The following is a 25,375-nucleotide window of genomic DNA, read 5'->3' on the forward strand; positions in this document are numbered from 1 at the left end:
AAACCTACTTATTTTTTACCAGAATCAAAGATTCTCCAGGTCACAGTATCCGAGATTATTTCCTGGTCACAGCATCCGATTATCTTAAGTCACTATCAGCCAATATTATCACTATCATCCAATATTATCACCAGCGCCCAATCCTCTTTCACTGTTTCTCTTTTGTTTGGTTCAACAGTAAGAAGCGTAGATGTTGCCACATTCTGCTCCTGTTTTAATTCTCGTCTTCTCGGTAAAACTACACACCAAGACCACACAGGAACACTTTCCTTAATGTAATGTGACCAAACAAGTTTCTCGGTGGGGTTTTCTAACCCCCCCTTTTTTTTTTAGTTATCCTTTAACTATTAAACGCGCGTTTGTTCGTAATAGCATTGTTGCACAGAATGCAACCCACAACCATTGTACAACTCTCAGGTACGTATTGACTGCTATGTGAGCGAAGGCATGTAAGGTCACTTTAGGTCACATACTGACCTTCGTTAAATGCAACCCACGAGTTGCCCAACTCCTTTCCATAGGATGCAACCCACAACAGTGTGGGAAGGAGTGTCCAGACCCAGAAAGGGCCCGGGTACAGGCCCAGAAAGGGCCCGGGTACAGGCCCAGAAAGGGCCCGGGTACAGGCCCAGAAGGGGCCCGGGTACAGGCCCAGAAAGGGCCCGGGTACAGGCCCAGAAAGGGCCCGGGTACAGGCCCAGAAAGGGCCCGGGTACAGGCCCAGAAAGGGCCCGGGTACAGGCCCAGAAAGGGCCCGGGTACAGGCCCAGAAAGGGCCCGGGTACAGGCCCAGAAAGGGCCCGGGTACAGGCCCAGAAAGGGCCCGGGTACAGGCCAAGAAAGGGCCCGGGTACAGGCCCAGAAATGGCCCGGGTACAGGCCTGGGAATGGCCCGGGTACAGGCCCAGAAAGGGCCCGGGTACAGGCCCAGAAAGGGCCCGGGTACAGGCCTGGGAATGGCCCGGGTACAGGCCCAGAAAGGGCCCGGGTACAGGCCCAGAAAGGGCCCGGGTACAGGCCCAGAAAGGGCCCGGGTACAGGCCAAGAAAGGGCCCGGGTACAGGCCCAGAAAGGGCCCGAGTACAGGCCCAGAAGGGGCCCAATGGATATAAATAGAATTTAAAATGGATTTTAAATAGGATACGTTTGTTTCAAGAAAGCCCTGGGTAAATACGGGTTTGTAAACAGAATTGTTGGTTTGTGGAACAGATTACCGCGTGACAGTGATTACAGTGATCCCCACACAGTCGTGGGATCACTGGGTTGTTTCAAGCGTAGGTTAGACATGTGTATGTGTTTGGGTGGGTATAAACACGAATGAGCCAAGAGCGTCGCGTGGGCTTCAATGTTGCTTATGCCTGTATTGTGCAGTACTCATGCATGTACTGTGCGCTGCTCATTCGTGTACTGCACAGTGTATAACCCAGTCGGCACAAATATCCAAGATTTCCATGGATTTAATATTGAAACGTCACTCTTGGATAATGAGATGACTGGGGGGACTTTGCCAACCTGCGTTCAACGTAACATCGGCAATAAATCAACATGAGGCCAACATATGATCAACGTAGGATCAAGGCTGATCCCCATGTTACTGGAGGGCAGTTAGCCCGCTGGGACGAAGACGAGGGAAGCGAAGGTGAGGGATCGCGCGGTGAAGGCGATGATGCATACGCAAGCAGGTAACACCCAGGCTTGTAGTTCCAGGCAGGCCGGGGTGAAACAGGATTAGGCAAGGCATGGCGGAGTGAGGCATAGTAATGGGAGGTTTGGTGTTGAGGGAAGTACGTATCAACCTCTCGATCGATATAAAGATAACCACAATGTTGTGGTTTCAGATTCAGCTACTCTGAACAAAATGTTCTAAGCAGAACGGGATATGGTCGTACTTACCTGGCACAGGAGAAGCTTATAGGTAACTATAAGTTCACACTAACCAATCAGCATAGTATACATTAGCTCCGAACATATCACAATCGTAAATTATACTCTCACAGCACAAACAATATATATATATATATATATATATATATATATATATATATATATATATATATATATATATATATATATACCTTTCAGAACATACATGATAAAGCCTGAACACCAAACAGGAGGCCGAGTGCGAGCAAGAAGGCTATACAGTGCACTAACTTTCCTGTTTACGCTTACGATGTTAAACTGAAAGTCATGGAAAGTGCCTCTTATACCTAGTCGACTCTCCTACTCTCACTGGCCCCTTTATACGACCGCTGCTTATTAAGGAGTTAATAACTTGGACAGGCGTATCATCCACTCCTGTTTAGGGTATTTTACAAGGAGTTAATTATAGGTCTTGTAGCGTGGTTGATTCACAACCGTTATGTCCTGGGTTCGTTTCCCACATTACTGGAAATGGAATGAACTAAAGGAGCACATTGCGGAAGCAACCCACTATTCTTAGCTTTAAACTAGATATAATACAGAAGGACAAGAGTCATTTCTTTAAACAACAGAAGGCTAGAATGGCGGGAGCCAAGAGCCAACGCTCGATCCTGCAGGCACAAATAAGTGAGTACACACACACACACACACACACACACACACACACACACACACACACACACACACACACACACACACACACACACACACACACACACTATTTAACACAAGACTATTTAAAGACAGACTATTTAACACAAGGGGCACACGCACAAGGGAACACAGGTGGAAATTGAGTGCCCAAATGAGCCATACAGACGTTAGAAAGAATTTGTTCAGTGTCAGAGTAGTAGACAGATGGAATGCGTTAGGCAGTGATGTGGTGTAGGCTGACTCCATAGACAGCTTCAAGTGAAGATATGAGAGCCCAGTAGGCTCAGGAATCTGTACATCAGATGATTGAAAGTTGAGAAGCGGGAGGTTGAGAGGAACCTGTACTTTAGTTGATTGACAGTTGAAAGGCGGGACCAAAGAGTCAGAGTTCAATCCCTGCAAGCACAACTAGGTAAGTACAACTAGGCAACTAGGTAAGTACATACATGGGTTTCGTGGCTGAGTGGACAGCGCTTGGGGGTCAAAGTCCTAATGGCCCCGGGTTCGATTCTCGGCGGAGACGGAAACAAATAGGCAGAGTTTCTTTCACCCTGATGCACCATGTTCACCTAGCAGTAAATAGGTACCTGGGAATTAGACAGCTGCTACGTGCTGCTTCCTGGGGATGTGTGCGCGCGTGTGTTGGAGAGAAATATATGTAGTAGACATAAGAGAGGAAAAATAGATTGGTTACAACGGCGGGGCCCAAGAGCTAATACCACGATTCTTCAGACACAAACAGTAAATACACACACGCTTGAACCTGAACCGATAGAGTGTCAGTCGGATACAAAATCCACTTAACCACTACCGCAACATACAGCGGCCTCTGAACCCCCGGTGCGTCCATTTTCCCAATTACATAGACGCCGGCATAACAGGTCCACCTATTTCATCGATCTCCTGTAATCTTAGCCCATCACTGAGCACCAAATTATGTATTGAAACTCGATTGCGTGTCAAGAGTCATATTTATGGTCATTGGGGTACTAGGGAGGCTCGAACGTGGGTCGGGAGAATGGTGGATCTAGTTCTATATCCGTTCATATACTGCATGGTATAATGGGAGAGTTAATGTACTATCATATAATAATGGTATGGTTTGTTTTCTTGATATGGCTTTGTTTGTAGTGGTGTTAGTGATGGTGTTAGTGATGGTGGTGGTGGTGTTAGTGGTGGTGGTGGTGTTAGTGGTGGTGTTAGTGGTGGTGGTGGTGTTAGTGGTGGTGATGGTGTTAGTGATGATGGTGGTGGTGTTAGTGGTGGTGGTGTTAGTGGTGGTGATGGTGTTAGTGATGGTGGTGGTGGTGTTAGTGGTGGTGGTGGTGGTTGTGGTAATGTTAGTGGTGGTGGTGGTGTTAGTGATGGTGGTGGTGGTGGTGGTTGTGGTAATGTTAGTGGTGGTGGTTGTGGTGGTGGTGGTGTTAGTGGTGGTGTTAGTGGTGGTGGTGGTTGTGGTAATGTTAGTGGTGGTGGTTGTGGTGGTGGTGGTGTTAGTGGTGGTGTTAGTGGTGGTGGTGGTGGTGTTAGTGGTTGTGGTGGTGGTGGTGTTAGTGATGGTGATGGTGTTAGTGGTGGTGATGGTGTTAGTGATGGTGGTGGTGGTGTTAGTGGTGGTGGTGGTGGTGTTAGTGGTGGTGGTGGTGTTAGTGGTGGTGGTGTTAGTGATGGTGGTGGTGGTGTTAGTGGTGGTGGTGTTAGTGGTGGTGGTGGTGGTGTTAGTGGTGGTGGTGGTGTTAGTGGTGGTGATGGTGTTAGTGATGATGGTGGTGGTGTTAGTGGTGGTGGTGGTGGTGTTAGTGGTGGTGATGGTGTTAGTGATGGTGGTGGTGGTGTTAGTGGTGGTGATGGTGTTAGTGATGGTGGTGGTGGTGTTAGTGGTGGTGGTGTTAGTGATGGTGGTTGTGGTGGTGTTAGTGGTGGTGGTGGTGGTTGTGGTGATGGTGGCGTTGATGGTGTAAGTGGTTGGTGCTGGTGATGTTAGTGGTGGTGGTTGTGGTGATGGTGGTGTTGATGGTGTTAGTGGTGGTGGTGGTGTTAGTGGTGTTTTTTAATACATGAGGTACATCTGCATTTCAGAACTGCACCCTACAGACCTAAAGCTGTAAGAACTGTACCAAAAAAATTCAAAGTTGTCACCGGAGATAAGAGATATCTGGGCCTCGTCTCATCCCATAAGAAGAAGATAGTTGCCGATAAAGGAGGGGAAGATGACGCATGAGAGAGGAGCTCGGCAGAGATGGAAGAGCTGATGGGATAGATATATCAAGAAGGATGCTGCAAGAGATATCTCTTGCAGTATCCTTCTTGATATCAGGATGCTACGAGAGAGATATTTCAAGGCTGCTGCAAAAAGGAGCCTGCCATAAAGAAGGATGCTGTAAGAAAGATATCAAGAAGGATGCTGCAGGATATCAAAATGGATGCTGAAGGATAGATACAGAAGGATGCAGCGAGAAACATCAATAAGGAAGCAGCAGGAGAAACATCAATAAGGAAGCAGCAGGAGAAACATCAATAAGGAAGGAGCGAGAAGCATCAATAAGGAAGGAGCGAGAAGCATCAATAAGGAAGGAGCGAGAAGCATCAATAAGGAAGGAGCGAGAAGCATCAATAAGGAAGCAGCAGGAGAAGCATCAATAAGGAAGCAGCAGGAGAAGCATCAATAAGGAAGCAGCAGGAGAAGCATCAATAAGGAAGCAGCAGGAGAAGCATCAATAAGGAAGCAGCAGGAGAAGCATCAATAAGGAGACGAGGACCTCGGCCGCAGAGATTGGAATAGTGATGAGAAAATTTACTGCAAAATGAGGTTTATGGAATACTGATTCCCACGTTACTCAAGGATCAAACTAAACTTTCTGGTTGGAATTTTTGGGGGCACCAAATATATTTAAAAAAGTACATAATTGGAGCAACTTTTTTTTAGCTACTTCATCTATAGAAGTACAAATATTTATGAAAACAGTTTTTGAATTTGAATTTGAGCTAAATCTCTTGATGAGAGGTTCCTAAGTTACTTTCACTACACCCGATCTTCACAACAATGATGTAGTTGTAAGTCTTAGATGCATGTCGTAGTTGTAAGTCTTAGATGCATGTCGTAGTTGTAATTCACAATTTGAAGTGGTAGTTGTGGCTGTTGTGCAAGTCTTGTTAGCCTTAAAGGGAAATAACCCATCATAAATTCCCAAGGCCTAGTGTAGAACATTTATATGCTACTTTAGGCCTAAGATGGCGCATATCAGGCCTAAGATTGCTTAGACCTATGACGGGATTGCTCAAGTTGCATCGTGTCTGGGATGCTTCCGGACGCAGGTTCGAATCCTCGTCACGGCCCTTGTGGATTTGTTCATTTGATGCATCACGTTAGTGTGATCTCTGTGTGTAATTGGTCAAGTTGTATAGCTACTGCTCCAGTTTGTGTATATGCCTGCTGTAGTATAACACATTATAAAAATGTGAACTATAGTGTCATAGCAGACATACAACTGGTAGGGGTAAGACCAGGAGCGGTGGGAAGGGAAAGTTCTCAGCCTGCTAGCAGGAGTCAGCAGGAGTCTGCTCCTGTACCCATCTATGTACAGGAAAAAAAATCACCTAAGTCGTCATTAGTACTATGTCTTCACTCTACATATTCCACAACCTTTATCCTCCACAAAAACTTTATATAAAAGCTTTCTGTCAAACTTTATCCTCCACAAAAGCTTTACATAAACGCTTTCTGTCAACTCTCTATTTTGGTTCCAGAGAACGCGAAGGTTTATTCTAATTCCATTTCCTTTAAATCCAGCGCACATTGTCCCTGGCTCTGCCGTTATATCTCCCAGCAGACTTTCAGGGAAGTCTGCTCTAGCAGCAGCCTTCTCCGACAGTCTGCTCGTACAATATGGTCCAACAGTCTGCTCTCGGCCCCCCACACAAAGCCCCACAGTCCATCACCCTGCCATCCCTCCCACCTCCATCTTCCCCATGCTCCCTGGTGTCGATGGAAACTAATGTGATCAACAATCTCATCTAGTTTATTGGTAATTTTATCCTCATTAACCTCACGTTGCCCCCAACCTTTGAATCCTCCCATACCAACGTAACTAATCCAACCCAACTTAACCTAATGTAATTCAATATAATCCAACCTAACCTAATGTAATTCAATATAACCCAACCTAACCTAACCTCAAGTTGCCTTAGAATCCTTAGAATCTTCCACGGTAATACCTCCCTATGGCCATACATGCAACGTAACTATACGAGAGTTTATACAGTGATGCAACGGTATTGTTGCAACATTTCTAATGGTGTTGGAACTTAAAAAAAATATATATTGTTTCAATTTAAGCTGTAGCAAAGTATGCGTTAAATGAAGTTTGTAGCAAAGTAATAACGTTAAAAAAAAACGTTGTTTAAAACGTAGAAGAACATTATAGTAACGTAACAGATCATTGCAACAACATACGAGAACAGTAAAGCAATGCAAAAGAACGTTGTTCTGAAAACTCACACTGCATAAAAACTGTTTCAATTTAATAGAACGTTCCCGCAACGTAAAAGAACGTTGAGGTCACGTCGTGGGACGGTTTAACTCCGGCCGCAAAAGAGCCCCTTCACATTTCGGCTCTTAGCTTTGTTGCCACGAAAAGATCGCAAAGTCATTTTCACTTTCAGCAAAAATAGGAATGAAAATTTCCTTTGTTATTCAGCTCTCATGCAGTGACCGCCCCTGGCTTTAGCAAACTTAGCAACACTGCATGAAGGCTGGCTGGGTAGGGAGAGAGAGAGAGAGAGAGAGAGAGAGAGAGAGAGAGAGAGAGAGAGAGAGAGAGAGAGAGAGAGAGAGAGAGAGAGAGAGAGAGAGAGAGAGAGAGAGAGAGAGAGAGAGAGAGCAACGAAACCAATTATTACATAAACTTTCAAAGCAGGATCTGAACCTTCAGAGCAAGATGTATTAACAAGTGTCAACAAACATAAATAAATATAAACATATAAACTAAAAATTTAAACACCAAGAAATACGCCAAAAAGAAACAGAACAATAGGTCAAAGTCTCCAAGCACTACCGATGTCCTAACATGTACACGTGTTCCCAACAATTTAAACTTTGAACCATTTACAATTACATTTTTTTAGGGACTTAAACCAACTTCCAAGTTACATTTTATCAAGTGAATAAACCTGGAGCCATCTGCATATATGTTCATGAGCGTAAATGTATTTATACATTCCTACGATGAATAATACATTATAAAAATCTGTCGCATTTCTCTTCTCAGAATTTTGTGAGTAGGAATTTTCCAAATTTAATGAAATAACCAAAAAGAGGGTTGGATAACAGTAACCATGAGATGGATAATAATATCCAAGAAGGGGGGATTGATATCAATACTCACCCAACAAACTGATATCTGACCTTTCTTAACCCCCCCCCCCCAAACAGAAAGTGTGACATCTATCCTATGTTTTTCAGGAAAAATATAATCTCACGGCGAAACGCTAGCAGGAGCTCCACCTCTTTTTTATCATCTTAGAGCCCCGATATCTTATGGGGCTCCTAAATCGTCAAGATAGATCCTGTATTATAGAGAAATACAATAGGCAGTAAATACTGAAACCATTTAGTTACAGTTACTAAAAGCCAGCAAAATTTTCGTACTAAAAACTAGGATAGGCTGCCAAATTTTGGGCATAGGGGGGGGGGGGAATTTATTTAAAAATATACTGAAATATTCTTGGAAAAAAAATTATTTAAATACTGATTTAAATTTATTTTAAATTGTTGTTGAATTAAATAATGTTACGAAGAACTTAATATACCAAAACTATTTCTTAAACATTATGAACATATTTGAGAGCATGCACAATATACTTAGCAGCATGCACAATATACTTAGCAGCATGCACAATATACTTAGCAGCATGCACAATATACTTACCAGCATGCACAATATACTTAGCAGCATGCACAATATACTTAGTAGTTATAACAATTATATATAATAACAATTATACTTGTGAGTATATAAAAGAATATTATTGATTTTATTATTGATTTTTGTCCTTAAAAGTTTCATTAGTTGTTGATAAATTTATAAGCGAACTAATTTAATTAAAAATAATTAAGACGATAATTTACGAGAACATTGTCACGAACAATTATGAGAACTGTACAAGGTTGAAGAAAAGGGAAGTCATTGCTGTGGCCAGGCGAGCTTCAAAGATAATCTTGTGTTGCAAAACCTGGCAAGATGGCAACCTGCCGTGTCTATGGCAACCTGCCGCGTGTATGGCAACCTGCCGTGTCTGTGGCAACCTGCCGTGTCTATGGCAACCAGCCGTGTCTATGGCAACCTGCCGTGTATATGGCAACCTGCCGCGTGTATGGCAACCTGTCGTGTCTATGGCAACCTGCCGTGTATATGGCAACCTGCCGTGTCTATGGCAACCTGCCGTGTCTATGGCAACCTGCCGTGTCTATGGCAACCTGCCGTGTCTATGGCAACCTGCCGTGTATATGGCAACCTGCCGCGTGTATGGCAACCTGTCGTGTCTATGGCAACCTGCCGTGTCTATGGCAACCTGCCGTGTCTATGGCAACCTGCCGTGTCTGCTAAACAAGAGTGTTCCCGGAGTGACACATAGATGGCTGTAACCCACAACTATAGTTAGAATTAGTAGCATGACACAGACGGAACTAAACGAGTACCGTACGAGACAGTATGAGCGACGACACCAGAGTTTACACCGTGAGGTCAAGAGGTCAAGGCAGCTTTAGGCCTGATCGACATAGCCAGCGAACAGAGAAACAGAGATTTCATTTTAATCCGGATAAGACGAGACAGCGGCCACCCGGGGTGTGAAGAGCCAGAGCTCTGACTCGGGGATCACGGGTCAGAATTAATCATTGACAGTGTGTCCGCTGACGAAACCTGTCCATCTTTCCCTCATCGTGGAGGCTTTAATCATTTATTAAACAATTTACAAACTTGGAAACTTCACAACCGTTGGTTAATATTGTTATAAATAACCTCGCCGTGCCTCGGAGCCCATAAACTGTTTAATATATATGTCAAGAATGCCGCCATGATTGAGGAAAGATGTACAGGTTTCGTAAGCGGACGCGCTGTCAATGCTTGATGGATCCTGGCCCTGGTGTTTCACTTATCCAGCTGGATAGTCTTGACTTTTACTGCTGATTCAGGTGTTTGGTGCAGATGTTGAGAGACCTCACCTCAAGGGCTGGCCAAGCTCTGTCAACCTCTCCTCTTACAAATTACGTCGGAATTTGGCCGTTTGTCCGTATGGTCCAAAACGGACGTAATTTGAAAATGAAAATAATGGATTTTTTTTTCAAAAACAGCAAGTTAAGGCTCCTATGATAAGTTAGAAGGGCAGGAAGTTCTAAGGTTTCAAAATGTCATGAAAACCGTCAATTGAAAATTTCCTCGCCTAACCTAACGGAGTAAGCCGGAGGACTCAAAAATAGAAAACGGGACAGTACGTCACTTTCGTGAGGCGATTTCATTTCCAATTACGTCCATTTTTGGCCATACGAGCAAACGAGCAAAAAGCTACATAATTTTAAGAGGACGGGTTGTGTAGACCCGATCACGAGTTTCGATGATACGAGACAATTGCTCTACCAACCACACCACTATGGATGCCCATAATAAGGAAAGATCTCAAGAGGTACCTAACTGGTACCCAACCGAGACTTTCAAACTTTTAAAAACGCTAAGAGTGTAGTTGTTACACTCTTTGTTGTAGTTGCTAAACACCATAAATCTAACCTCTTGTTCGATATGATTCAGAGATACATTCCTTTAAAAAAAACATTATTTTCAAAATGCCTGAAATTTTTTGATGTTATGGACTATTGTGGAGCATGGGGGAGGGGATTGGATATACCACCAGCATACCACTGGTATACTGAGGCAGTAACGCCAGTGGTATACGAACAGTTGGCTAGAACAGAAAAAACCAGGTGTGAAAGCCCAGCACACAAAGGCAGGCGAGGCTGACACAATGGTGGAAGCTTTGCACCAAGCTTAAAACATCACGAAAAGCTTTTTTGTCACATTTACCCACACAATGTGTTGTAGAGGTGTGTGTGTGTGTGTGTGTGTGTGTATGGTGTATGATATGGAACGTTTGTAAGGCCGTGTGGGGTATACACCGTGTGTATGTAACACACACACAAATACACACCTACACATGACACACACACACACAGCTCACAAACACACACAATACACACACCTACACACGACACACACACACACACACGCAGAGCTCACAAACACACACACACACGCAGAGCTCACAAACACACACAAAACATATATAAGATAATTCGAATCAGAATACATGCGAAATATTACAAACACCACCAAACCTAACCTAACTTGGGCCCATGTAGACATGAATAATATTTAATAATACACATTTTTGCAATGTATAATATTATAAACTGCCACCATGAAAAAACCTATTTTGTGCCAATTTGTGAGGCGGCGGTCCGCGCCTTGACGATATTGTCAGGGAAATTGCCAGATCTGGAGAAAATATCCACCATGCAGTAATATTTTTGTTTACTACTGAATGGTTCCTTGATTGGCACCGCTCGTATCTTAGTGCCATTAATTACTGCCTTGTCTAACAGCTCAATTGTGTATTTTGAGGCTATTCACTAGGTATACTCCCCTGCAGTATACCTAGCTAATTATGAGAACTGAAAGGAGTTTCTATATGCGGACATGTTGGGATATGAGGACAAGGAGCCGGGGACATGAGGACAAGGAGCCGGGGATATGAGGACAAGGAGCCGGGGATATGAGGACAAGGAGCCGGGGATATGAGGACAAGGAGCTGGGGTATGAAGAACCTAGAAAAAGCAACGGTGCCCAACCACTTTCACCACCAAGAATCGAACACCGACCCCTGCAAGAACGAGGGCCGTCGCTGAACCAACCAGGCCATGTAAGCCCGCTGGAAGCCCCAGACGACCGCTGGAAGCCCCAGACGACCGCTGGAAGCCCCAGACGACCGCTGGAAGCTTCAGACGACCCCTGGAAGCCCAAGACGACCGCTGGAAGCCCCAGACGACCGCTGGAAGCCCCAGACGACCGCTGGAAGCTTCAGACAACCGCTGGAAGCCCCAGACGACCGCTGGAAGCCCCAGACGACCGCTGGAAGCCCCAGACGACCGCTGGAAGCCCCAGACGACCGCTGGAAGCCCCAGACGACCGCTGGAAGCTTCAGACGACCGCTGGAAGCCCCAGACGACCGCTGGAAGCCCCAGACGACCGCTGGAAGCTGAATAACACAAAACAGTTCCAAACAAAATAATCGCCATGAAAAAAATGAACGAGAAAAGCAAAGTTTGTGAATAAAATTATAAATGAAAATGCACAGGAGTCGTGGAAGGTGATAGTGAAGGTGTGCTGGAAGGTGATAGTGAAGGTGTGCTGGAAGGTGATAATGTATGGGTATTTTATTTCTTGTACCTACAGTGCCGAGTTTTTAGCTCTTGGTCCCCGCCTTTCTAACCTACGGTTGTCTAAAGTGCTGACTCCAGACCTGTTTTTCGGTCTCATTTACTACATATATATATCACACACACACACACACACACCCACCCACCCACCAACACACACATACACACACCCACCCACACACACATACACACACACACACACACACACACACACACACACACACACACACACACACCCACCCACACACACACTCTCTCTCTCTCTAATAAAGATAACGATATTAGCTACTCTACGTTAAGTGTATATCACAAGTAACGAAAATTTACGATAATTAACCTTCATCTCTGCATAAAAATATGCTAATTTAGCCTCGTTGTCTTATATACTTTGCAGCGTTTCCAGGTGCATGCTTTGTGCCAGACTAAACAGTTTGCTGGAACATGGGTGGCCTGTATTGTTTATTTTACATGTGTCTCTATTCGTGTATATTATCACACACACACTCACACTCACGCACACACACACACACACACACACACACACACACACACACACACACATAAAGGCGAGCATCAACAATGAAGCAGACATGACCAGGGCGCCACCACCATCAACACACACACACACACACACACACACACACACACACACACACACACACACACACACACACACACACACACACACACACACACACATAAAGGGGAGCATCAACAATGAAGCAGACATGACCAGGGCGCCACCACCATCAACACACACACAGTCACGGCTGGAAATATTGGTAGAGGCATCTCACTAGCGGCCGGAACATAATGACATGCAAGGCACGCCACGGAGGGAGCAGAAAAAACACACCAGACGCTGTAATTACAATGTATATTAAATTTCAAGAAAATATGAGAAAACACCAGAGAAAGAAAACGAGATGGAAGTGATCTCGCAGCACTTTGTGATATGTATACTAGTGACGTGTGGGATGTATATGTATACTACAGTGACGTGGGGCACGTATATGAATAATTGAGTGATGTATGAATGGATGGGAGAGAGACAGAGACAGAGACAGAGAGAGAGAGACAGACAGACAAAAGACAGTGTGAACAAGAGAAAACAAAAATAGTTATTACAGCAACTCCTGGAGCTCCTACGGTGAATGTTCACTGTGGGAGTGAACAGTGACTGCACGTATCTGAAGTTTCAAATATATTTATAAGGAAATTTGACCATAAGGGAAAACGGAGATGTTTCGCATTTTACCCAAACTGACCGGCAGCTTGAAAAATACGATGGATAAAATATTATACCAGTGACATTTTTTTTAGCACTCGGGCAATAATTTTTCTTTTTTTATTGAAAGTGATTGAACATATAACAAGGAGCTGGGATATGAGGACAAGGAGCTGGGATATGAGGACAAGGAGCTGGGATATGAGGACAAGGAGCTGGGATACAAGGACAAGGAGCTGGGATACGAGGACAAGGAGCTGGGATACGAGGACAAGGAGCTGGGATAAGAGGACAAGGAGCTGGGATACGAGGACAAGGAGCTGGGATACGAGGACAAGGAGCTGGGATATAAAGACAAAGTAAAAAAAACAGGTGCCCAACCACTTGGACCGTCGAGGATCGAACATCGACCCTGCCAGAAGCGAGGCCTCCACTCTGCCGACCAGAGTCTGGGCATGAGAACGGCACAAAGCCGCCATCTACGACTCAGAAGCACTCGACGCCAAACTTCTCCCCAGAACCTTGCGACATCTGACGACCAGGAGATTTCCTAAAGTTGTCCTCGTTAGTGGAAGTTAACAAGCCTAGTAAGCCCTCTTGCCCAATACGTCACTTTATATATATTTTTTACAGAATTGGCCTGGTCATTGCCCGACACTGGGCCATTGACCCCCAACCTGACCCCAAGTTCAAGTTCAAGTATGTTTATTGAGACAAGAAAGAAATACATCTCAAAGGGATAGAGTAGCTTAGGCTATTTCTGCCCCCCCCCTCCCCCCCCCCACAAGACGCACTCGTAAGAATTAATAACTGTGTGAATTTAATCAGCATTCGCTAATCACTATATCAACATTATATATTAGACTTTGGTGTAAAGTTAGGCCTAGGTTAGGTTTCTTTAGGCGTTTAGGTTTCTCTTGGCAATTATTTGCATTTGTAGTACGTGGGGTGAAGCATTTAGAGAGGTGGGATTCGAACAGAGGTCGTCAGTGAAGCACTGTTTAGGAAATGTTCGAACGTCATCAATTGTGAGTTGTGTGTAAAAGGTTTTTCATTCATAAACACTGGGTTAACGAGCATTTGGTCTTTGTTGATGAGGACGGGCTGTGTTGATGAGGACGGGCTGTGTTGATGAGGACGGTCTGTGTTGATGAGGTCGGGCTGTGTTGATGAGGCCGGGCTGCTGCTCTTAACATGTTTCCTGACTGGCGCCAAAAATGTTTTCCGAGATACCAAAAGTCGGAAGAAATAAAGAAACGGAAATGGAACAGAAGACTTAAACAAGTGAAGAGAGAGAAGCGTAGGGAAAGAATTTACGATACGAACTTCTCAATAAATTTGTTAGAAATAGTTAGGAGCCTAATTTCTTTACCTTTCAACTAACTAAAATCAATCTTGATGTTAACACACGCCACTGATTCATACAATCACGTGATATCAGGGCGGAAATGACGTCAGAGAACCAATGAGCGCCATCTTTTTTGACCCTCAAAAATATTAGGTCTAATACACAGAAAAAGAGTAGATCACTAATACATAATTCATGAAACTAAATAATCCGCAAGTTATATATTGTATAATTGGTTCCTATGTATTGACAAGGACAATATAATGTTATAATATAGATGATATACAATGCGAATGAGTCAAGTCCCCCCCCCCACACAACCCTTAGCTGTGACTCATATATATAATGTGTGTGTGTGTGTGTGTGTGTGTGTGTGTGTGTGTGTGTGTGTGTGTGTGTGTGTGTGTGTGTGTGTGTGTGTGTGTGTGTGTGTGTGTGTGTGTGGGGCTGGCAGACTCCCCCTCACCATCTCCAGCAGTAGCTGTGGCTCCCAGCTTAATGACGTGCTCCCAAGCTTGACTTTTAGGGTCGCTTTATTTCCCGCGCGAGTCAGTGCGTCTTAATCACCACAGTCTGGGCTGATTTGCCGCGTCCGAACTCCTGCTAGACATGACTTCTTCCCGACTTTGGTCCGATTGTCTGGACGTCTGAGTGGTTTGGTTTGATTGTTAAGTGGGTTACCATCCTTCTCCTAATACGTCGCATTTTTAAAGCAATCGCCCAATCCCTTAAAATTGATATGTATTTGTGCAAATTGAAGGTCTGTAATATTTACATTTTCTATACATCGTTTGATAGGTTGCTTAGGGTTCGTACTTTCCTGGTTAGGAAAAAAATTGCAATTTTTAATTAAAAATATCAAAAATTTAAAAAATTGAAATTGAAATGCACAAATAATACAAAAAGACGAAAGAATGGCAACATAACATCTGTGTACATATCCAGAATGGATTGATGGATTGGTGGTGTACATGCCATGCATCACACAATCCATTCAAAAGCAGCCATTAATCAGGATATAATCCTGGCTAATGGATAATTCAGTAGATGGGGAGCTTGCAATCACACAAAACAGTAGGACAGACCCTATCCTAGGGGAGGACCTACCCTACGGGGGACCTACCCTACCTCAGGACCTCCTACCCTATCGCAGAGCCTGCCCTCCGACAGGACCTACCCTCCGACATGACCTGCCCCACAATAAGACCTATAACTACGAAATAACCTACCATAGGGCAGGCCCTAGTCCAGGGCATTACCTCCTGTCGTGTCTCCACAAGCTGTAACGTGTGCGTATGGAAATTCACTGAAAATCATTAATCACTTTTAAAACCATTCATTATTTCCCCTTGACCTGGCCGGCTTTAAAGGGAATGCCATCTATCTATTCACTTTAAGGTTTACAGTGTCCCCTGCTCTCCTAATCTCACGAGAAATGGTTTAATGAAATTACCCTAAACTAACCTAATCTCACTTAATGTAATCTAACCTAGTCTAATCTAACCCCATTTAATCTAATGTGATATAACGTAACGAAGCCTTACCTAATCAAACCTAATGTGGTCTAATCTAATTTAATCTAGCATAATCTAACCTAATCAAGCCTGATCTAACCTAACCTAACCAACCCTAACTTAATCTCACCAAACCTAACCTAACTTGAACAGATTTAACCTAGCCTAATTTGAACAGATCAAACCTAACGTAACCCAATTTGAATAGAGTAAACCTAAAATAACACTAACCTAACCTAAAAAAAATTTACGTTAAAAAATTTAGGTTTAGGTTAAAAAACCTTTAGGTTGGGTTATAATAACCCATCCCACCTTAATCTCACCAAACCTAATCTACCCCAAACTGGAGCTAACCTAACTTGAAGAGACCAAACCTAACCTAACCCTAACTAGCCTAGCCTAACCTAACCCTAACTAGCCTAGCCTAACCTAACCTAACTAGCCTAGCCTAACCTAACTAGCCTAGCCTAACCTAACCCTAACTAGCCTAGCCTAACCTAACCCTAACTAGCCTAGCCTAACCTAACTAGCCTAGCTTAACCTAACTAGCCTAGCCTAACCTAACCCTAACTAGCCTAACCTAACCTAACCTAACTAGCCTAGCCTAGCCTAACCTAACCTAACCTAACTAGCCTAGCCTAACCTAACCTAACTAGCCTAGCCTAACCTAACCTAACCTAACCTAACTAGCCTAGCCTAACCTAACCTAACTAGCCTAGCCTAGCCTAACCTAACCTAACTAGCCTAGCTTAACCTAACTAGCCTAGCCTAACCTAACCTAACCTAATCTAACTAGCCTAGCCTAACCTAACTAGCCTAGCCTAACCTAACCAACCTAGCCTAACCTAACTAGCCTAGCCTAACCTAACCAACCTAGCCTAACCTAACCTAACCAACCTAGCCTAACCTAACCTAACTAGCCTAGCCTAACCTAACCAACCTAGCCTAACCTAACCTAACCAACCTAGCCTAACCTAACCTAACTAGCCTAGCCTAACCTAACCAACCTAGCCTAACCTAACCTAACCAACCTAGCCTAACCTAACCTAACTAGCCTAGCCTAACCTAACCAACCTAGCCTAACCTAACCTAACCAACCTAGCCTAACCTAACCCTAACTAGCCTAGCCTAACCTAACCACAGCAGGCATCACACAACAGCTGCAGTAAAAACCTGCACATAAAATATGACAAACTTCCGGTCCACCTCGACGTTAACATTGTTGGGGCGGAAGTTGCTTCTTCCCGTGCTAATTGTGTAACGCAATTAACGACTACACCCTTTATAACTACGACTACGATCATTATAACCACGACTACGATCATTATAACCACGACTACGATCATTATAACCACGACTACCATCATTATAACCACGGCTACACCCTTTATAAGCTTCATTATATATAACCTACGATCACTTTAACTGCAGCTAGAACCATTCAAACCATGACTACAACAATTATGACTATAACTAAAACCATGATAACCCCCATCTAAAATCATTATAACCATGATACAATTATTATAACCACGACTACAACCATTATAACCATGACTGTATACATGTTTCGGTTTATATAAACAGGAGCCGTCTCCTATGGGTCAATAGGAGCAGCCTCGCATGGCTCAATAGGAACCGTCTCGCATGGGTCAATAGGCCTTCTGTAGTTATTCTTTTGTTGAAATGCACCTTTTGGGCAAATTATTTATATTATATATATAATTATATAAAAGAAACAAATAGTTCCTCCTTACGAACCTTCCATAAAACGTATCTCTCCGTCTCCTGTTGTTGTCAGGCTGACCATTAAACTGTCTTTGTAACATATTTGTACATCCCTGTGTTGGTCTCCTGGCTCAAGTGACCTTTACTCACACACTGACCACTTCCCACCACGCTCAACCTTATTGCCACCTTCCTACAACATTGGTGCACTATAATGTTATCATTTTACGTTCATACAACATTGAAACAACTTACTGCTATACTTTTACGTTCCTACAACATTGTCTCGCTATAATGTTATTTACCTGAGGGCCACTAACACTAGTGGCCTTGACGAGGACAGGAAGCCGGCGGCTTGTCGAAGCTCCCCCATTTGCCTTGATCTTTTTCCAATTGTGTTAAAATTTCCCGTTGTTACAGTATTGCAACATAATAATGTTATGTGTTGCATTCGTGCAACATTGCAACATAATAAAGTTATACTTTTAGGTTCTTACACTTTTGTCCAGGTGTTGTAACTCCTTAGCGTTAAGGGTTTCAAGTCTATTTAATAATTTAGGTTAAGTCAATTATTGTTGTTCACCTTTTGTGTCCCTATTGTTAAAAAGGGGAATGGCCTTGTTCTTCCCACACACACCTCCCCCTTCTGCCTCCTACACCTGCTACCTGGTCACACATACCTGCTACCTGGTAGTACATACCTGCTACCTGGTAATACATACCTGCTACCTGGTAGTACATACCTGCTACCTGGTAATACATACCTGCTACCTGGTAATACATACCTGCTACCTGGTAATACATACTCTTAACCTGGTTATACAATCACCTGTTACTCGGCCACTTCTGTATGTTACCACCCACACCCTCCAACACACACACACACACACATTCTCTCCTGGCAATTGTGCTTTGACCGGGGTTCAGTGGAGTGAGAGACGGGACTCCACCCATGCGTGGGGGGGGGGGTAAGAAAAGGTTGCATCATTAGGGCGACCCGGACACATTCATGACAGTCCTTGACCTACATAAATGTATATATTCCAAGGTGGAGTAAAGCAATGAATTTATGGAGAACCGTCCAGCCACCTTCCATAGATTTCATAAGGGGATTAATTAGACCTACCCCATCCCATCCATGTTGGTCACATACCCTTCATCAGCCACCATGCAAAGTTAGACGAGACTGTAACCCCAAACATATGCGCTTATAAAGATATAGGAAGTTTTTAGATACTAAATAATATACATATTTAAGCAAAATGTATTTTGTGTTTGATAGATATTTTCAATTTGACTTTAATGCATCTCTCGGAATGTAACCGTCAACTGGTTGGCGTTTTCTGCCAACCGGTTTGACAAATGTCTGCCACAGTAGGTCCATTACACTTGGATGTCTTGACTGGTATAACAAATGGTCCAGAGCCCTGCGCTGTGTCTGTGCTAGTCCCGGCGCTGTGTCTGTGCTAGTCCCGACGCTGTGTCTGTGCTAGTCCCGGCGCTGTGTCTGTGCTAGTCCCGGCGCTGTGTCTGTGCTAGTCCCGGCGCTGTGTCTGTGCTAGTCCCGGCGCTGTGTCTGTGCTAGTCCCGGCGCTGTGTCTGTGCTAGTCCCGGCGCTGTGTCTGTGCTAGTCCCGGCGCTGTGTCTGTGCTAGTCCCGACGCTGTGTCTGTGCTAGTCCCGGCGCTGTGTCTGTGCTAGTCCCGACGCTGTGTATGTGCTAGTCCCGGCGCTGTGTCTGTGCTAGTCCCGACGCTGTGTCTGTGCTAGTCCCGGCGCTGTGAGTGTACACCAGGACTCCCATAGATACACGCTATAATAAAAAAAACGGTTGGTTTGTGACAAGCAGACACTAACAGCCCTGGGACAAGCACAGACACTAACAGCGCTGGGACAAGCACAGACACTCACAGCGCCGGGACAAGCACAGACACTCACAGCGCCGGGACAAGCACAGACACAGCGCCGGGCCCTGGCCCATTTATTATACCAGTCAAGACATCCAACTGTATATCTTACCACGTATGTAAGACCAATCCTGGAGTGTGCGGCCCCAGCATGGAGTCCGTACCTTGTCAATCACAAGACGAAGCTGGAAACAGTTCAGAGGTATGCCATTAGGCTAGTGCCAGAACTAATAGGCATTGAGTTACGAGGAAAGGCTGCGTGAAATGCACCTCACGACACTGAAAGACAGAAGAGTAAGGGGAGACATGATCAATACCTACAAAATTCTCAAGAGGAATTGCCAGGGTTGAAAAGGATAAACTGTTTAACACGGGTGGTACGCGAACAAGGGGACATAGGTGGAAACTGAGTACCCAAATGAGCCACAGGGACGTTAGAAAGAACTTTTTCAGTGTCAGAGTAGTTAACAGGTGAAATGCATTAGGCAGTGATGTGGTGGAGGCTGACTCCATACACAGTTTCAAATGTAGATATAATAGAGCCCAGTAGGCTCAGGAATCTGTACATCAGTTAATTGACAGTTGAGAGGCGGGATTAAAGAGCCAGAGCTCAACCCCTGCAAGCAGAACTAGGCGAAAACAAACGCCCCCAACAAAAAACACGCTAGAACGCACAAACACGCATCACAACGTACAAAACACACACCAGGACGCACACAAATCCACGCTAGGACGCACACACACGCAATACTTGTGGGTTAGGTTGGGCTTATATATAACATCACACAATATATTAACTTTTATTCATTACATTTCCTGCCCCTTTATTCGCTATTCTGGCCTCGTGCTCTGCTGGTTACTGGCTGGGGTGGTGGCTGTGGGGGACGGTATGCATGGCTGGGGTGGTGGTGGTGGCTGTGGGGGGACGGTATGCATGGCTGGGGTGGTGGTGGTGGCTGTGGGGGGACGGTATGCATGGCTGGGGTGGTGGTGGTGGCTGTGGGGGGACGGTATGCATGGCTGGGGTGGTGGTGGTGGCTGTGGGGGACGGTATGCATGGCTGGGGTGGTGGTGGTGGCTGTGGGGGGACGGTATGCATGGCTGGGGTGGTGGTGGTGGCTGTGGGGGACGGTATGCATGGCTGGAGTGGTGGTGGTGGCTGTGGGGGATGGTATGCATGGCTGGAGTGGTGGTGGTGGCTGTGGGGGGACGGTATGCATGGCTGGGGTGGTGGTGGTGGCTGTGGGGGGACGGTATGCATGGCTGGGGTGGTGGTGGTGGCTGTGGGGGGACGGTATGCATGGCTGGGGTGGTGGTGGTGGCTGTGGGGGGACGGTATGCATGGCTGGGGTGGTGGTGGTGGCTGTGGGGGGACGGTATGCATGGCTGGGGTGGTGGTGGTGGCTGTGGGGGGACGGTATGCATGGCTGGGGTGGTGGTGGTGGCTGTGGGGGGGACGGTATGCATGAAATTCGACTCTTAAATGGCCATGAAAAGCCATGTGCTGAACCTGGCATTAAGGAAGCAGCCGGGAAACGTGGAACCTTACGGTGCATCTCGTACCTTCTTGACATCAGAGGTTGTAAAATCTTAGATGAAGCACGCGCTCACTCCCACCTTGAGTGTGCACCACTCTTTCCGATAGCCTCCATCATTTACCAGAATTCTGAATAGATTTTGTACAAACTGGAGAACTGTGCCAGAACACTCATCTCTGGTGATGAGCCAGTCTGGATGGACTGTTTAATACATCTGAGCCTTAAGCACAGGGGGATATCTTGGTGACCTGACTTTTATGTATAAGGTCAATGTTTGTAAGGCTCCCCACCTGGCCCAACTTCATGGACAACCAGACATTGGGAATCACAACAGAAGGCGCTCAGCCATCTGTAGCCTCATGCTGGTATGTGCCTTTCTCAAACGCATCACTGCCTCAGTGATCATTCATTCCTAGGCTGGCTGGCATTTACAACACATTTGCTCAACTAGCAGTAAGGTGTGCGAGTAAGGTCAAGCGACCCTACGAAGGCTCTGACACACAAGTGGCTCCTGGCTCATCTTATAGATAACATGATTGTAAATTTAAACATTAAATCAAGTTCATTCTCAATAAAAACTAATAAAATTATTAAATAAATAAGCGTCCAGGATCAGGCTTTAGATCAGCTGATGAAGGGCAACGGTTCTGAACTTGCAGTTTCATTACAAACATCGTCTCAATTCCCAGTGAACCAAGAGTGTTAAAGCGAGACACAGACATCATGTGTGTGTGTGTGTGTGTGTGTGTATTCATCTAATTGTGTTTGCGGGGGTTGAGCTTTGCTCTTTCGGCCCGCCTCTCAACTATCAATCAACTGTTTACTACCTACTTTTTTTTCCACACACACACACCCCAGGAAGCAGCCCGTGACAGCTGACTAACTCCCTGGTGCCTATTTACTGCTAGGTAACAGGGGTATTCTGGGTGAAAGAAACTTTGCCCATTTGTTTCTGCCTGGTGCGGGAATTGAACCCACGCCACAGAATTACGAGCCTGAGCGCTATCCACCAGGCTACTAGGCCCCTAGATGGTGTGTGTGTGTGTCTGTCTGTCTATATATGTATATATATACAGACACACAGCGAAGACAGGAGGACATGTTAAATACTACCTTAGAGTTGAACATTGTGGAGACGCTGCAGTGTTACCAACTTACCTGAAATAAAACAAAAAATAATAATACACATTTTCAAGAAAATTTATTACTGAAGCGAAACTTGTCGTTATTATATTCACATTTTATCTTGCCTGTGAAATTGCACTGTGTGAACGTGTTAGTTCCGTAATGTGTGTGTGTGTGTGTGTGTGTGTGTGTGTGTGTGTGTGTGTGTGTGTGTGTGTGTGTGTGTGTGTGTGTGTGTGTGTACTCACCTATTTGTGCTTGCAGGGGTTGAGCTTTGGCTCTTTGGTCCCGCCTCTCAACTGTCAATCAACTGGTGTACAGATTCCTGAGCCTACTGGGCTCTATCATATCTATGTGTGTGTGCACACATAGATATGTGTGCACATTTTCAAGAAAATTTATTACTGAAGCGAAGCTTGTCGTTATTATATTCACATTTTATCTTCCCTGTGAAATTGCAGTGTGAACGTGTTAGTTCCGTAATGTGTATGTGTGTATGCGAGTGTGTGTGTGTGTGTGTGTGTGTGTGTGTGTGTGTGTGTGTGTGTGTGTGTGTGTGTGTGTGTGTGTGTGTGTGTGTGTACGTTTAGCCCACACAGGTGTACGCGAGACTAAGATGCCAACAAGAGTAAGCTAGAGGTGGTCTGCTCCGCGGCTGGTAAGGCTGAACTTGAGCATAGGGAAGGGAAAGCTCTAAGTCTGCTAACAGGAGACAGATGCTTCAGTACTAATAGGGTGAAGCTTAAAAATAAGCTGTGGGAAAAGTAAAAAAAGGATATCTGCTTTCATCCTGTGCTTAAAAAAATATAAACAGAATTGGCCAGCTTGGCGCGGGGCCAAGCTGGCGACATCAATACATCCACATGGAGGCCAACCATTTTCTTCCCCATTTTCATTCCAAGCGCCGAGAATCTCTAATTCCCAGAAACGAACATTGTACCTTTCCGTACTCTGAATTTGCCACTACGTAAAAACTGCAACCGTTTTACCTAAGCAAACACCTAACAAATGCGACAGTTTTGTCAAACCAGAAAGGTACGAACCCAAGCAACCCACCTAACCAATCGAGGCCGATCCAAAGTAGTCCGTTACTATTACGGTGATTTTAATTTCACTATACCATTGCAATTTGGATGCTATTGTTAACAGCGTCGAAATTGCAATACATATTAGAGATCGACCTACAGGAAGATGTCTGTCTGTCCAATGGTGGAGGCCACGTGCTTCAGGGCGAGCCTCGGCCAACTTTGTGCGGTGATTACTATCGGGTTGGTTACCAACATGGGTAGGCCTGGGACGACACTGTTGCTCTGAGTAGGACGGGACATGATTTGGTGTAAGGCCTATCAACCGCTGGCGAGTTATGAAGGCTTATCAACCTCTAGGGGTTATTGTCGCCAAAAACAGCGTACTAACAATAGAAATGTTCAACACCTCAATGTTTAAAGTTAAAATATATACAGTATAACAAACAGGAAATGTTTGTATTAAGAGAACAACAACTATGAACCTGTCGAAACAAGGACAGTCAACCACTTGACGTTGTCGAAGCAAGGACAGTTGGCCCACTGAAGTTCCCACTGTCTGAACTTATCGGAGTAAGGACAGTAGTGAAGAGGGGGGGGGGGATATGGCAATTTATACTAATAAAAATGCAATAATGAGAATCAACAGAGCCTCCCCATTTCCGTACCTACAATACATGTACTTAAAAAATGGAAATATAGAACATATGTAAATTCTAGAAATACACTTCAAACACGAGAGGAAGCACTCGTGAAGTGAACAGTCCAATTATTTAGATCTGGCGGGATGTAAACAAAGCAACATTGTGCGTGGATTTCATTGATTAAAAGACACACGCTATCTCAAGGCATGGAAAAATAATACAAGGTGGAAATCCTTTCTCACTCACCAGATCAACGACTCCACTCAGTCACCGAGAAAAGCAAGGTAAGCAGCCCCTCACAAGAGTGAGGAGCGCGCGCAACACCCAACCTCACTTGGTCAAGGCCGGCTCCTCTGTCCTCGCGGGGGCTACAGGGGCGCCAACCTCACCAAAACGCGCGGGAAAACTTTATACACACACACATAAACAATATCTAATACGCAATTTAACTTGCTTACAAACATTGACAAGAAACATAAAAATTAACGAACATATTTTAACAGAATATTTATCTTAATAATAATAAATGCTAGAGGTTATATACCAGTCATATAAAATACTATTCGTTACACAGTTGTCTCATTGAACCTGTCGAAGCAAGGACAGTTGGCTCATTCTGATTTACCTGACGGCCACTAACCCTAGTGGCCTCGACGAAGGCAGGAAGCCGGCGGCTTGTCAAAGGTCCTCTGTCATTTGCCTCCCTCCCCCTGTAAGCCTCACAAACCTTACATTGTATGATCATATATATAATACAGTGATAACCACCCACAATACACCTACCGTGACTCTATGGTATCAAGAATACAATACACTATATACTCACCCTTCTTGGACGACGGCAGCGAGCAGTAAGAACACGAGAAGAATATTCCCCCAAGAACAAGTCACCGAAGCACATCGTTTTTCGCGGGGAAAACAGTCACTTATGAACGTAAACTGATATTTCAGCATTCCTGAATCAATCATTAAAAAATTACACTTTTTGTTACACTTTTGTATCCCTCACTTTTTTATATGAAGTTTTCAACACTTTTCTTGGTGAAGTTAAATAAGACTAATATAAATTTAACTTTAAAAGCTGTGAATTTAAATATCGAAAACATGTATTGGATACATATTTTTTCTTGCATATATCTTGTGTATAAATATATTCAAATGTTTCTTAATTTGATATTATGGAATTAATTGTGAAATGTGTGAGATTAGTGTGATTTGGGTATTTTTTTATTTATAATTTCTGTTGTTGTTGTAG

At 44.5% G+C, this 25,375-nt stretch overlaps 1 protein-coding gene across 3 annotated transcripts in view; it reads right to left on the reverse strand.

The window, feature by feature from the left end:
- LOC123769824 (glycine receptor subunit alpha-2) overlaps nt 1-25,375 on the reverse strand; it is a 119,338-nt gene that overhangs the window by 88,741 nt on the left and 5,222 nt on the right. The window contains exon 2 of one of the 3 annotated variants that reach the window (XM_069301318.1): nt 24,947-25,076. In XM_069301318.1, coding sequence (XP_069157419.1) covers nt 24,947-25,074 — 128 coding nt within the window. In that variant the 5' untranslated portion in view covers nt 25,075-25,076. Of the gene's footprint in view, nt 1-24,366; nt 24,468-24,946; nt 25,196-25,375 lie in introns of those variants that run through there. The other 2 variants (XM_045761143.2, XM_069301319.1) reach the window with 2 other exon arrangements.

The sequence above is a fragment of the Procambarus clarkii genome, chromosome 45, assembly GCF_040958095.1.
Source record: "Procambarus clarkii isolate CNS0578487 chromosome 45, FALCON_Pclarkii_2.0, whole genome shotgun sequence".
NCBI lineage: Eukaryota > Metazoa > Arthropoda > Malacostraca > Decapoda > Cambaridae > Procambarus > Procambarus clarkii.